This window comes from Anopheles marshallii, chromosome 3 (genome assembly GCF_943734725.1).
Source record: "Anopheles marshallii chromosome 3, idAnoMarsDA_429_01, whole genome shotgun sequence".
Lineage (NCBI taxonomy): Eukaryota > Metazoa > Arthropoda > Insecta > Diptera > Culicidae > Anopheles > Anopheles marshallii.
In genome coordinates, this window is record NC_071327.1 from 43,909,147 (window position 1) to 43,924,484 (window position 15,338).

General features: G+C 44.5%; 2 protein-coding genes across 2 annotated transcripts; one reads left to right on the top strand and one right to left on the bottom strand.

Moving 5' to 3' along the window:
• Positions 1-198: 198 nt before the first annotated feature.
• Positions 199-8,840, bottom strand: LOC128712653 (uncharacterized). The gene is made up of 3 exons (XM_053807541.1): positions 4,442-8,840; positions 3,322-3,977; positions 199-222 (listed from the first exon to the last, which is right to left on the bottom strand). The coding sequence occupies exons 1-3, from the start codon at positions 8,838-8,840 to the stop codon at positions 199-201; spliced, it is 5,079 nt and encodes a 1,692-aa protein (XP_053663516.1).
• Positions 8,841-13,784: 4,944 nt separating this feature from the next.
• On the top strand, positions 13,785-14,845 carry LOC128714541 (clavesin-1-like). The gene is made up of 2 exons (XM_053809416.1): positions 13,785-14,516; positions 14,585-14,845. The coding sequence occupies exons 1-2, from the start codon at positions 13,785-13,787 to the stop codon at positions 14,843-14,845; spliced, it is 993 nt and encodes a 330-aa protein (XP_053665391.1).
• The last annotated feature ends 493 nt before the right edge of the window (positions 14,846-15,338 follow it).

Genomic DNA, 15,338 nt, shown 5'->3' on the forward strand with positions numbered 1-15,338 from the left:
TCGACGATTACAGCCGCTATTCGGTAATTTTTCTACTTACAAACAAATCAGATGTGAAGTATAAAATTATGGAATATGTGTCATGGGTGAAAAACTTATTCGGCAGGAACCCCAAGTATATAAGATCTGATGGAGGGAGAGAATATAATAACAAAGAGCTGTTAGATTTTTATCGAAAAGAAGGTATTGAACCTCAATTTACGACACCTTATTCACCGCAGTCTAACGGTGTGGCGGAAAGGAAAAACAGATCACTAATAGAAATGGCAAAATTTGTTATTTGACGCTAAACTAAACAAAAAGTTTTGGGGAGAAGCTGTACTTACTGCTAATTACATACAGAATAGAACTTACACAGCTCCGATAAAATGTACACTTTTGAAAAATGGCACAATAGAAAACCAAATATTGGCCATATGAGAATTTTTGGTAGCGTAGCATACGTACACATACCTGAACAGAAACGTCAAAAATTAGATAAAAAGGCAGAGAAACTAGTTTTTGTAGGGTATGCTGCTAATCAGAAAGCTTATCGTTTCCTAAATACTACTACAAGCAAAATAACTATAAGCAGAGATGCTCGATTCATTAACGAATTAAAAGAAGAGAAAATTGCTAAAGAACAAGAACAAGAAGAAGATAACAAATTTGAAGTAATCATTGGAAAACAGAATGAAGAAAAATCTGAAAATGAAACTAATGAGACAAATATTCCAATAGTGAATGAAGAACAAAATGAAATATTACAAATCAATAATGAAACAAATATTCCAATAGAAAATATTAGAAAATCAAATCGAGAAAACAAAGGAAAAACTCCAAATTATTTAGACGATTTCAATCTTTCTTATTTAGCTGACATACGTGTCGAGATAAATGAGCGAGAAAATTATAACCAAGCTTTGGCAAATAATAATTGTAGAAAAGCTATGGAAGAGGAGCTTAAAGCTCATGAACAACACGGAACATGGAACATAACAGAATTTTCCATTCTGTTCTGTTCCATTCCAAGTACACACGGTAATAGGTTCAAAATGGGTGTTTAATATCAAAAGAAATGCAGATAATAAAATCATAAAGTTTAAAGCTAGAATCGTAGCCCAGGGATTTGCTCAAGAATCCGGAATAGACATAAATGATGTTTATGCCCCAGTAACAAAAAAACTACGTTCCGTATTTTCTTAACTATAGCGGCAATGAAAGGTGTTGCAGGCGCAGACTGTGTCGCATGTTTTGCGCTTTGGGTTGTTCGCGCCATGCGACAACATCCAGATGTGTGCGTGACACAGGTGCGTCGCTTACGGGTCAATGCGTGATTGACCCGATATCAACGCGTATGCGTAATCGGCGAGACTTCGGGTTGAGCATCAGCGGTGAGCAGACGTGCCGGCAACCGCTGCCGCACGTTACAGTGTTTTTATCTATTTATTATTAATAAATGTAATAAGTAAACGTAAAAACAATGGTAAACGATCTGTGCTTCCGCGTCCATCCGTCCGAACCCCAGGACATAACAAAAGGCATGAAAGTAAATCATATAGATGTAAAAACTGCATATTTGTACGGAAATTTGGAAGAAGAGGTTTACATGAAACAATCTCCTGGTTATGAAGAACCAGGAAAAGAACACCTGGTATGCAAATTAAATAGGAGTATTTACGGGTTGCGACAATCAGCAAAATGTTGGTACTAGAAATTAAGCCAAGTCTTAGTATCGATTGGATACATTGCAGCAAAAGCAGATCCTTGTCTTTATTCAAAACAGATTGAAAATCAAAAGTCATTCCTAATTGTTGTGTACACCTTGATCACGTACGCAGCCAGTTAATCACTCGTTGCTGTCTGGGAACCGACAGCATCCGATGTGCCGAGAATTGCTCGCACGTTCCCTACCCGATCGCTCTCGCGATCCTTACGCTTTCTTTCCCGTTTGGGCATCCGCTGGAGACAGTCGTTTTTGCGTTATCGTGTGTGTTATCTTTTAGTGTAATAAACGAGTTTTAATGTGTAATTGTGCGAGTACGTTTTTACTAAAGTGACGACACAACACTAATGGTATATGTAGATGATATACTTATAGCCTCGAATAACATCAAAGAAATGGAAGAAACAATAAGTAAATTAAAGGAAAAATTTAATATCACCGAATTAGGAGCAGTTCGGAATTTCCTAGGTGTAGAAATAATAAGGAAAAATAATACATTTCTTCTTAATCTGAAGAACTACATAGAAAAACTACTTGAAGACTTCGGAATGACGGACTGTAAACCAATATCCACTCCTATGGATGTAGCTTATGCAAAAAATATAGTTGAAGGAAATAGCTTCGCAGATACTACCAAATACCGAAGCTTAATCGGTGGATTAATTTATCTATCAGTAGTAGCTCGACCAGACATAGCTACTAGTGTAGCAATTCTCGGGCGAAAGTTTACCAATCCAACTGAACAGGATTGGATAGTTGCAAAACGCATATTGAGATACTTAAAAGGAACAAAATATTACCACCTAGAACTAGGTAATAATTGTAAACACAAGCTGCTCGGTTATTCTGATGCAGATTGGAGTGGTGATGTAGAAACACGAAAATCCACTACTGGAATACGGTTCCAGTTCCAATACGGTGGTGGAACAATAATGTGGGCTAGTAGACGCCAACAGTGTGTATCACTGTCCTCTATGGAAATTGAATACATTGCATTAAGCGAATGTTGTCAAGAAACAATCTGGATAAGGCAGCTACTAACAGAGTTCGGAGAACCTCAAAAACATCCAACCATTATAAATGAAGACAATCAGGGATGCATAAACTTCATAAACACGGAGCGCATAACTAGAAGATCCAAACATATTGTTGTGAATGGTTTCGTCCCGCGATTTTAGTAATAATGTAACGATCTTTTTGGTGTATCGAAAGATCACAAAATTAGTGCTTTATTATCGCTGGTCACGGTTTAAAGAGACCGAAGGCGCTTCCTTCGGTTCTATTTATACATTTGCGAACAGCGCGCCCGCTGCTGCTATGATGGTGGCACTGTTCGTCCATTGTACTAATACTGGAACCCTACAACAGCTAGAGTTGTAGGGCGTTACTGCTAGCCTAACATGTAAACAACGTGTCGTGATCGTAATCACAACATTCTCCCCACCAGTGTAACGCTCCTGGGCGTTACACTCTTCTGACGTTTGTTTACTCTTTAGCTCCTGTCAATACCACGCGGTTCACTTTCTACTCAATCGTTCCCCCACATCTAAAACTGCTATCTTTGTCGCCGGTCGTTCTAATATTCCGTTCGTGGTCTGCACCCTCGCGCGCCTAACCTGACCGTCCCTCGCGCGGGTCACCTCAAGCACACGTCCCATCGGCCAGGTATTCCGGGGTAAGTTCCCATCCACGATCAACACCACATCTCCCTCCTTGATCGGCGGCACCGAGTCAAACCATTTTGTTCTGCGGGTGAGGGTTGGCAGATAGTCCGCGATCCACCGCTTCCAAAATATCTCCGCGTTCACGTGTAGTGCTCCTAACGATGTCCGTATCCCTGTCGGCGAATCGTCGAAACAGGCAGCTGGCTTACTACCGTCGGAACTTCCCAGAAGCAGGTGGTTCGGCGTTATCGGGCTGTCGGATTCCTCGTTGAGTGGTACGTAGGTAAGTGGCCTAGAGTTGATCATCATCTCCACTTCCGTCAGCGTTGACATTAATATCTCGTCCGTTGGTAGCCGTGGTAACTCAAAGCTGCATAAAATTTTCTTCACCGACTGCACGAGACGCTCCCAACTGCCGCCGAAATGGGGTGCCGCTGGCGGGTTGAAGCTCCACTTTAGTTCCGGACCGCTAAATCTGGACATCAGGGCATTTTCATCCACATCCTTCAGGGCGACGTTAAGCTCTCTCGCAGCACCGACGAAATTGGTGCCCCGGTCGCTGAGTATTTCTCTGGGGGACCCTCTTCTTGCGATAAATCGCCGGATGGCTAAAATACACGAAGCGGTTGTTAGTGCGAATGCCAGTTCGAGATGAACTGCTCTCGTCGTGAGGCAAGTGAATAGCGCTCCCCAGCGCTTCTCGGAGTGACGTCCCACGACCACGAGTATCGGCCCGAATAATCCAGCCCGGTATAGGTAAACGCTCGTTGGTTCACTGCTACTCTCTGCCGCGGAATATTGCCCATTAACGGTGGGTTTGGTGCGGCGTCCCTTATCTTACAATGCTGGCAACCGCGTCGAACCCGGTTGAACTCCACCAGCAACTTCGGGATGTGATAACGCGTACGGAGTTGACCCACCACCGTTCTGTGACTCTGATGGCAATATCGCTCGTGGAAGTCCTTGATGACCAGGTCCGTGACGGGATGTCGTCTAGGTAAGATAACAGGTTTCCTCAGCGAATCACCTAGCAAAGTACAATTAGTTAGTCGCCCCCGCATTCGTAATATACCTCTTTCGTCGATTTCAGGTGATAGTTTGTACAGCACGCTATCTCGTTTGAGCAGATTCTTCCAAGGGTGTTTCTCCTTCGCACCGCTCTTCATCCGCTTGATGTCGGCAGCAAACCCGTCCAATTGTGCCCATATGTACAAGGTATGTTCAGCAGCCAACAATTCTTCCTGCGTCAGTGGCCCCGCAGCGTTCTTTTCCCGTCTCGCTCGACGCCGTAGGTTTCCAACGTATCGATGAACGAAACCCACTGTTCTTAACAGCTTCTTCCATCGTGAGAACCGGGCGAAATCGACCACGTTTCTAACGATGGCGTGGTGTAGTAAGCTCTTCCGTAGTTCCTCCGACGACTCGCCTGGATCGTTCTTATTTATTGGCCAGTTTTCTTCCACTTCCCACAGGAACTCTGGTCCTCGGAACCATCTGCTGGATGAGGTTAAATCGGGGTCGCCTTGCCATTTCGTTCCGTCATCTGCTACGTTAACCTTGGTAGAAAGCCAACGCCATTCGTTAGCGTCTGTGATTTCGGACAGTTCACTCACCCGAAAAGCGACAAAGGGGCTGTACCGCCTATGGTCCGACTTTATCCAGCTCACCACGTTCCTCGAATCAGTCCAGAACACTCTCTTGTCGATCCTCAATCGATGTGCCTTCGCGATGTGGTCCGCGAAGCGTGCTCCTATCACAGCCGCTTGAAGCTCCAGTCGCGGTATAGATAGGAGTTTAAGCGGGGCCACCCGCGTTTTGGACCCAACCAGTGCGCACTCCACCACACCGCTTTCCTCAAAGCGCAGGTAAGCAACTGCAGCCATTCCACTTTGACTTGCATCGGTAAAGACGTGCAATTGCACGCATGGCGACGATGTTATGCTACGATAGCACCTTCTGATCATTAGTTTTTCTAGTTCCGGCAATAATCCAGTCCATCTCAACCATTTCTTTGCAGCTTCGCCTTCAACTTTCTTGTCCCAGTGAATCCCGGTTCGCCATAAGTCCTGCAAAAGTATCTTGAGGAACATGAGGAAGTGACCAATGAGGCCCAACGGATCATATATCATCATAAGTGTGCTCAGCACTTCCCGCCTTGTCGGCAGTCTACCACCTGCCAACAGCTCCTCATCCATGCGCGGATTTATGCGGAAGGTAAGCATATCATCGTCCGTATTCCACCACATCCCTAGAACCTTTTCGGTGCCTTGGTTCGAGCTCATGTCGACACACCTGTTGTGGTTGACTCCCCACCGTAGCTTATGCACGACATCCTTCGAGTTGGACAGCCAGTTCCGGATCTCAAAGCCGCCTTTCGAATGTACGAGCCGCACATCCTCCGCCAGAGTAACTGCCTCGTCCACGGTTTCGACACTGGCCAGCATATCGTCCACGTAGTGCTCATACTTAATGCATTCCACTGCTCGCGGGAAACGGTCAACGAATCTCTCTGCGTTAAGATTCTTCACAAAGTGGGCACTAGCAGGTGAGCAAGCCGCTCCGAAGGTCATTACCGTAACAGCATACACACTAGGTTCACCATTCTGTTTGCTGCCATCATCCCAGAATACCATCTGGCTTCGTTGGTCTGCGTGGTTCATGCGCACCTGAAAGAACATTTCTCGGATGTCTCCAGTTACGGCAATACGATTCTCTCGAAACTTATACAGAACTTGCACCAATCCCACTAGTTGGTCCGGGCCGGTGAGCAGGAACATGTTGAGGCTTATTCCGTGTACTTGTGCGGCAGCATCGAATACCATTCGTAACTTACCGGGTTTGTTCGGGTTGTAAACCGGGAATATCGGCAAATACCAGTCCCTTTCTCTCCTCACATCGATTTCTTCTTCCGACATACGTCGAATGTAACCTTTATCCGCATACTCGTGCATCTTATTGCTGATTGCCCTGGCTAATTCCGGATTCTTTTCGCACTTCCTTTTCAGGCACGTGTGGCGCTTAAGGGCCATCTCGCGGTTACAGGGAAGACGCACATCATCATACTTCCATAGCAGGCCCGTTTCAAACCGATCTCCCACAAGACGCGTTCCGGTATTTAGCATCGTAATCGCACGTTCTTCTTCTTTCGGCAGGAGTCTCTGTGCGGCGCTGACTCCAATGGATTCCAAAGAGAAGTATCTTTTCAGCGCCATGTCCAGATTCTGATTTCCCTCTTCATTACAGACACATAAATGGAGATTAAAATATGCCGTACTACTTACTGAGGCTGGTAAGCAGCAAGGGCCAAACACTGTCCATCCAAGTCTTGTCTTGGTAGCAATCGGCTCGCTGAAGCTCCCTTCTACACAACGTAATGGCTTGCCCAGATGAATGTTGTCGACACCGATCAGGATACGAGGCGTCACGTTGGCATATGCGGCAATCGGGAGCCCCTTCAGATGCGGGTATAGCTTTACCAGCTTTTCGATCGGTAGCGTCTGCACTGGTAGCATCAGATCTTGCAAGGTGTGCGCCTTTCGTAAGTCGTACACCAATGCTCCTTGGTGCACACCTGAGATCCGCAGCTGAACTTCCCTCGAATCGGACTCGTTTCGTAGCGTATCGTCCGTCCACTTCAAACACAAAGGGTTCAAGGTGCCCTCGATGCCCAATTCGTCTATCAGCCTGCGATCAACGAATGTAGCCGAGGATCCTTCATCTATAAACGCAAACGTCGTTATCTCTGTCTTCTGGCCGCGAACCACAACTGGAACATAGCGGAAAAGTGACTTAGTGTCGTTGCTAATGTGCGAGTTAAGTGAATGAGTGTTCCTGTGCGATTGTGGTGTTTGCTCCCTACAGTGCAGAAGTTTGTGATGCGTTTCTCGGCAGCCGTCGGTACCACAATTCGTCCTGACGAAACACGTGCCCCTATGCGGGCCCAAGCACGTGACGCACAACTTGCGTCCCTGAATGTGCAATCGTCTCTCTCGCACCGTCATTTCTCCAAACCGTGCACAATCAGCCAACGTACGACAGGAATCATGGCACAGTGCGCATTGTGTCCTCCGCGTCGTGCTGTGAACGTTAACGTGTGCGGGCGCTTTCCTTCCCGGTAGTGGTCGTGATGTTTCGGGTCGTGTCAAGTTCCGATCGAACGTTTTTGAAGCGGCACTCGCGGCCTGTGCGATCTCTGAAAACCACACGTCGAATTCCCTTATGGTCTCTCGCTTTAGTTTTAGTTTATAACGTGCCCACTCTAACACCCGCTCTCCTGGAAGCTTCGCTACCAGCTCCTTCAGCAGCGTGACGTTGCATTCATAATCGTGAAGCCCGGAAGCTTCTATTGTCGCGCACATTTTCCGTATCATCTTGCCGTACGTGGCCAGCGTCTCTAAACGTTCGGTACGAACGGGGGGTAGCTTACGCACCTTCTCGATCAAACTATCCACTATGAGGTCTGGCCTTCCGTATTCCGTGCGCAAAATCTCGATCACTTTGGGCAAACCGTCCGGTAGCAGCATAAGGTGGTCAACCGATTCCAATGCCGGTCCCCGTAGTGCCCGTTGAAGCCATATTAGGTTTTCGTCGTCACTAAAACCACAAAGAATTGTGGATCTCACATACGTCGCGTAAAATAATGGCCATTGCCCGACATCTCCGGAAAAGGCCGGAAGTTCCTTAGGGATCGACTTGCGCGCTGACTCTTGTTCTGGTGTCAAGGGTAACACACGTCTCTGTGTCGCTGGTTTCGACTCCATTGTCGAATTTGCTCCCGTTATCTCCTCCGGTTTGTAAGGACGGCTATGCTTGCTTTCGCGGTGAACCTTAATCGAATCCTCCACCGCACGCCTCCATTCCATATACTCGCGTTCTTGTGCCGCTGCTTGGTCCACCTCCCACGTACAGTCATATTTCGGTGGAAACCGGGCAGTTACCGGAGTCGAAGGTTGACGACCTCGCGCGTCGTCCGCCATTGTGTCGTCGTATCGCAGCGGTGCCAGGGCCGTGCGTGTTGCCATTACTCCCGCGGTCGCGATCGGGTTCAAGGGTGGCTGACCCGTGTCGCCATTGCGAAGACCGTTGCCATGGGGGCGAGCTACCGGCGTCACCCCGATACGATTTGTGTCTCGCAACCAATTTGCCGCTTTCGCGGCGTACGCGCTTACCCGGCTGCTGTGATCGGATATTTCCTCTTCTAGCTCGATTTCTTGCAGCTCGATATCCAGCTCCTTACGAGCGTTTTCCAGCTCCAAATTCTTCCGAGCATTTTCCAGTTTGAGCTCCTTCTTCTGAAGCTCGATACGCCTTCTTCTTACCTCTAGGTCCCGAGGTAAGACGGGTGGCGGCGCTTCCCCGTCCTGCGGTGGTTCTTCTATGACGCTCGTGCGTCTTTCCGAGGTCCCTGTTGCTGGCTGCTCCTGCAGCTCCACAACCTCCTCACAGCTAATGTCTTGTATTGCTCTTTCCATTGCACAACTAACCACTTCTTTTCACTTCCTTTCCACGCGAATTAACACTACTCCCAAAGGCGAGATTTATATGCGCGCGCGGATCGTCCGACCGAATTTAGACGCACTACTTACGCGAAGATTTACATACGCTTTCGAACAGACGTGAAGTGAACTAATTTTGTGAAATGTTGTGAATGGTTTCGTCCCGCGATTTTAGTAATAATGTAACGATCTTTTTGGTGTATCGAAAGATCACAAAATTAGTGCTTTATTATCGCTGGTCACGGTTTAAAGAGACCGAAGGCGCTTCCTTCGGTTCTATTTATACATTTGCGAACAGCGCGCCCGCTGCTGCTATGATGGTGGCACTGTTCGTCCATTGTACTAATACTGGAACCCTACAACAGCTAGAGTTGTAGGGCGTTACTGCTAGCCTAACATGTAAACAACGTGTCGTGATCGTAATCACAACACATATTGATACTAAATACCAATTTATTAAAGAATTGTGCGAAAACAGAACGATAAAAATTGAATACTGTCCAACGGATAAAATGAAAGCAGATCTTTTGACAAAACCATTAGGACCGCAAAAATTACATGAAAATAAGGAACAACACCTGTAAATTGTCAAGTGTGTTTTGCAAAGGACTTTGGAGACCTGCGATGTTGTTGCTAACGACTGAGACAACACCGTCGTCTGCCAATTGCCGTAAAGTGCAATTTGGCTCCAGGCAAGAATCTATGTAGTTCACATAAAAATTGTACAAAATTGTACAAATTCAATACCATTATCGAAATTCATTGCCTTTTCGGAAAGGAGGTTGCAAAGGTAAGTGTTCAACTATGGACTTAACCCCACGTTTTGAAGTTTTTGACCCAGTATATTTATGGATACTGAGTCGAAAGCCCCCTTGATATCCAGAAATACAGAGGCCAACATCTCTTTACGAGTATGTGCCAACTCTATTTATGTGACAAGAAGCGCTAAGCAATCGTTTGTACCCATAAATTTGCGCAAGCCAATCTGGGTATGGGACAATAGGCCGTTAGCTTCCAACCAGTTGTCCAAACGAAAAAGAATCATCCTCTCGAATAGTTTGCGCAAGCACGAAAGCAAAGATATAGGTCTATATGACCCGTGCTCTGATGCCGGTTTGTCAGGTTTCAAAATTGCGACTACCCTTAATACTCTCCATTTTTGCGGGACAACATTGAGTTCCAACAACTTGTTGAAGATACTCAATAATCGTTTCTTCGCCACGTCAGACATGTTTTGAAACTACTTGCTTGTAACATTGTCCAAACCTGAAGAAGATTTATTGCAAGAAAGTAAAGCTAGTGAAAGCTCGACCATACTGAAAGGTGAGTCCATGCTTGTCTCACTGCAAGGCGCATGATGTTCAAATTTTTGCGCAGGAACGAAATCTGGACAGACTCTTTTAGCAAATTTATAGAGCCAGTCCCCCGAACATTTTTCGCTCTCGTTGGTGAATGTGCTATTACGCATCATTTTATCCATATTCCACAACGAACGGAGTGAAGAGGAAGGTGGGAGGCTTTCGACGTATTTCCGCCAAAAGCCCCTTTTTTTGCTTTAAGCAGATTTCTGCATGATCGTTCCAATGCTTTATACTGTTTGTATAGGACATTGGAATTATGACGTCTATACTGGCCAAATGCCTTCCTCTTTGCTACGAATGCAGCATGGCAGTCTCTGTCCCACCAAGGAGTAGAAGGTTTGCTTAAGGACCTTGCTTGGTGGGGTCCCCTTGTTTGGGCTTCAACATACATACATATACATATACATATACATATACATTCAACGAGTTTTTTATATTCTACTAAAGGATCAAAACTAGTTGTTACAGATGGCAGCGTAGTTGACATTAGTTCGCTGTATCTCGTACAGTAGATATTCCTTGTCAGGTCGCATTTGAAAGGAACATCATCAACTTGACGATTCCTACCAGTGAAGACCATTTCAATCGGCAAGTGATCGCTGCCATTGCGGTTCTGGATAAACTTCCACGTAGTATCCAGAGCTAGCGACATTGAACATAGAGACAGGTCTATTGCACTTTCATGTGCCAAATTTGGTGATCATTTGGATGGCCCTAAGTGAGCACTCGATCGTATCGTATCGCTCGCACACGACGCACGCATTTTGATCTGTATTGTTTTATATTCGTATACCCTATTAGTGAATAAACGGCAACGGTCTTTTTAAAACGTTAACCTTTTTGCGTACATAACAATTATTTTTTTACAGAAATAATATTTTTTTAACGAAAATTAAACACGACGTAACTTTTTGACTTACCTACAAGTAAGCGAGACGGAACGGTACGGACAACAAAGGAAAGGGATAACACGATAAACACGATGCTACACAGGTAACTGCACTACGCTACACTCGTACGCACTATTACACTGTGAACACTATTATTCGGCGCACAACACTACTGCTAGTTGTTGTCGGTAACACCTGGTGCGGGCAGTCACTGACCCTTTCGGCATTAGAACTCGATTATTTGTAAGCTATATGTTCTGTTGCGGAGCGTGCAATATATGCGTTCGTTCCTAACGATGGTTGGAGACAGAATGATCCAAGAAGATCTTATCAGTGGTGGATTTCCCGTTTCGGAATCGCTTTTGATAGTTACAAGTAGCTGTTCTGGCCCCGAAGGCTAAGACTTTTTTCAAACATCCGCAGTTGCGCATTTACCTCAAAGTCACTCAAAAACAAAGTCAAACTCAGAACAAACTAAAGGGTGCCTGTGGTTTTGAGTTTTGAATCCTCATCGCCCGTGGCCCCGCAGTTTTAGGTCTGAAGTTGTTTCGGTGGCCATCTATCTCTTGATATAACAATAAGCGTAAGATTAATTGCATACATCTCTAACTGTACACCTGCGCATATATCGTTTGTTTACCATCTTATCTTGATCTATTCGTTTATTCTATTCTTAATATTATACAGTTTATCAAAGAATAAAGTACACATCTTTTTTCACTTCCTCTGGTCCTTTGAACTCACGTAAATTAGTATTCTAATTGGCATTCTGGTCGATCTTCACTCATTTTCTTATTTCTTCTTATTTGTATCAATTTATAATTAATCGCCCTAGTCATCTACGTTACTCACGATCAGTCACAAATTAACGCTTTTCTTCTTGTAGTCGTTTTTTTTTAGGTTTCGTCTTCTGTCTGACAGTTATCTTGACCTATGACATTTGTTTGAGTTTTCGCTGCATCCAAGGTTTAAATATCTGACTCGATCCGTTACTTTTCGCCCTTCGAACTTCGAAACAGCGGTTGCTTCAACTTTTTCAGAAGTTTTCTATATCACGGCTCGAGAGCTACACACTAGACGAACATGCATTTTAATTATCGTGTGAATAACAGGTTTGCGGGGGGTGTCAACAACCAAGGGAGATGGCACTGATTCAGTACCGATTTAGCAGTCGGCAAAGTAACCTCGTGTTTGCTGGTAGCATGGAAAAACTATATTCGGCAGAGAAGCCGGTTGAGTATGACCAGTATGATTTCAACTTGCCGGAAGTGTATCGCAAAATAGCTAAGGAGAAGTTCCGTGAAGATCATGAGATCCGGGAGCAGATGCTCGGCTACGATGACTTGTGAGGCGCTCGAAAGATATCTGACCAGTCGTCCTGCATCAAGTACGACTAGACTACGGAAATCTTAAGGAAACAATCTCCGAAACTTACTATCTCATAGTGCTAGAAATGCTTTGTTTTTCAAAGGTATTCAACGGTACAACAGGTTACCTAATGAAATAAAGAATACTTGTAGATTACAGGATTTCATGCGTAGGCGTCCCACGTGCAGGATAAGGGTATACCTATTTTGGAAACGCGTGGTGTGTGTATTACGTTTACGTGAACAGTTTGTAATGTAAATATATTTTTATCGTTTGTAAATTTGTATTTAGTTATATTTGTGTTATGAACTTTTTAGACACACAATATCACAACACTCCTACGAACACAAAACAAATTAGTTGTAATAGGGAGTTAGATGAGGTCAAGCAAATCTAAAGTCGAGCCAAAGTCACTGTGAATTACAAAACAGATCCGAAGCGGTCTTTCGTGCGAAAGCGTAAAATCCTTTTAGGTCGTCCCCATGGACAGAGGAATCATGATAAGCCCAATGGAGTGATGGAAAAGAATTATGGATTAGCAGACGTCGGCGCTCTACCTTGACCGGTTTAGAGGACTCCTGCCGGAAACCAAGACGGGTAGTAGTGCCTGATAAGTAAGTAAGCAATTACAATTATCTGTGATCAAATCTGAGCCCCTATAACTTTTCATCTTCCAGCAAGACGGACGTTGCCTTTACATTTGAATACACCAACGATAACAACAAGTTTTATATAGCTGGTACAACATTTACGATATAATCGGAGACTGTAAATCTCTCCGCTCTCCACCAAATATATTCCACTCTCCGTCTTAACGGTCGGTCTTATTAATTTGATTCTCTGGTACGGCAGCGGCCGTGTATTGGTAGCGGTATCAGTCCTCACACGAAAGGACCGAGACAAAATCTCTTCCGAATGTCCCGTAGACTAGACTGACTATCCGGGTACGTGGTAAAATAAGTCGATAGGTGTGGCGTTCTCTTGAAAATAATAAAAATGATAATAAAATTTAGATTTGAGGCAGTTTTTCCAGCATCGCTTGCGTGTGGGAATGATTGTCCAAACGCATACTAAACGCACGCAATACCACCGCGATCTTAGATGATCAACCTAGATGGAATTAATCATGCCTCGGCGAATGTAGCAGTAAAGGACAGACTAATGGTTTGGAGATTTCATTTCGATCTCCATCCATATTTCGATAGCAGGTGCTCATTGGGGTACAAAAAGCAAAACCGTGCTCGATGGGGCATGGGTTTTAGTGTCCGTTTAGAGCGCAAAGTGACTAGAACGCACAGAGGATGACATCCCAAGTAGCAGCGACTAACTATTCCATCGAAAAACGTCCGGCAAGTTACGATCAGTATGAGTTTACTTTGTCCGATCAGTACCGTAATATAGCGAAGAAGGAACTTCGGGAAGAAGACGAGATCCGCGAGCAATCGTTAGTGCAAATGCGTGAATGGATTGCCAAACATCCGTACATCCGCAAGTGTCGCACGGATGCATCCTTTCTTCTACGTTTTCTGCGATTTCGGAAGTACTCAGTGCCGATGGCTTGTGAAGCTTTGGAGCGATATCTTGCAATGCGTGATATGTTTCCCGCGTGGTTCAAAAAATTGGACTGCAATGATCCTGTGCTAAGAGAAATGCTCGAGGATGGTATGTTCGCAAAACTTGGCCAAGATTCGGATGGCCGTATGGTGATAATGTTTCGCATCAAGCTACTGAATGCAGACAAGTTCGGTCCACTGGAGCGAGGTCGTTTGGTGGCGCTGGTAATCGAAACACTGTTGGAATGGGAAGAGCTACAGATCGGAGGATTCCGCGTGATGATCGATTTTACCGATACCGTCATGAAACACTATGGTACGTGGGGCGTTACAGATATGAAGATCTTCATGGATGCGCTCAACCGATCGTACCCGGTTCGTTTCCGCGAGATCATATGTGCGAAATTTCCGAAATTTGCCGCCTCGATCCTGCATTTGCTACTTACGTTCGCAAGCCCCAAGGTGAAGAAGAGAATCATTGTATGTGCCCTGTTTGCAGATGCACAAGAGTTCCGATTTTATTGGTGTTTGGTTTGTTTTATTCACAGTTTTACAGTACGGTGTTGGAGATGAAGAGAAAATTGGAACCTTCACTACTACCAAAGTCGTACGGAGGAGACCTCGATACAGATGAGCTAGGGCATAAGTTTATTAAACATCTAGAAAATCGTCGAAGTGTGATATTAGCGCTGGATGATATGGAAATCGATGTAGCACACTACTCATCGCTTTGGAATCAGTCAAATTTGGTGGAAAATGAGGTCGAGGGTGGTGTAGCTGGCAGTTTTCGGAAACTTAATATCGACTAGATCATTGTAATAGTAATAAATATAAATAAATTTGGTATGATTTTAGTCTTCTACACCATTGGAACGAATATTCATGTCATTTATTATTTACACATTAGTCCAAGAACACTTCGTCGAGCAACTGATACGGTGGTTCTGAAAAAAAAAAGTTCTAAAGAATCTCTCTGAGTTTTGTCTATTAAACAAATTTTGAATGAATGGGATTCGTGAATCACTAAACCATTCCGTTCAATAGTTTTTAACAATAAGATTCAGAATATTGTCTCAAATACTCTTTTCTGTAACAGTAATGTTGCTGTTCTATTAGCACATTTCACATCGCCTATAGATATTAAATTTAAGTACCCAGCTAGTTTTTAATGACGTCGAATGACAATCTAAGCGTGCCTTAAGTGTCAAGAACACTTCGTGGATCAATTTTGGTAATTTATTTTGTATTTTGTAGTATGCAAAGTTCGAAAAACATCTATTAAAAAAGAGAGCATACAATCTT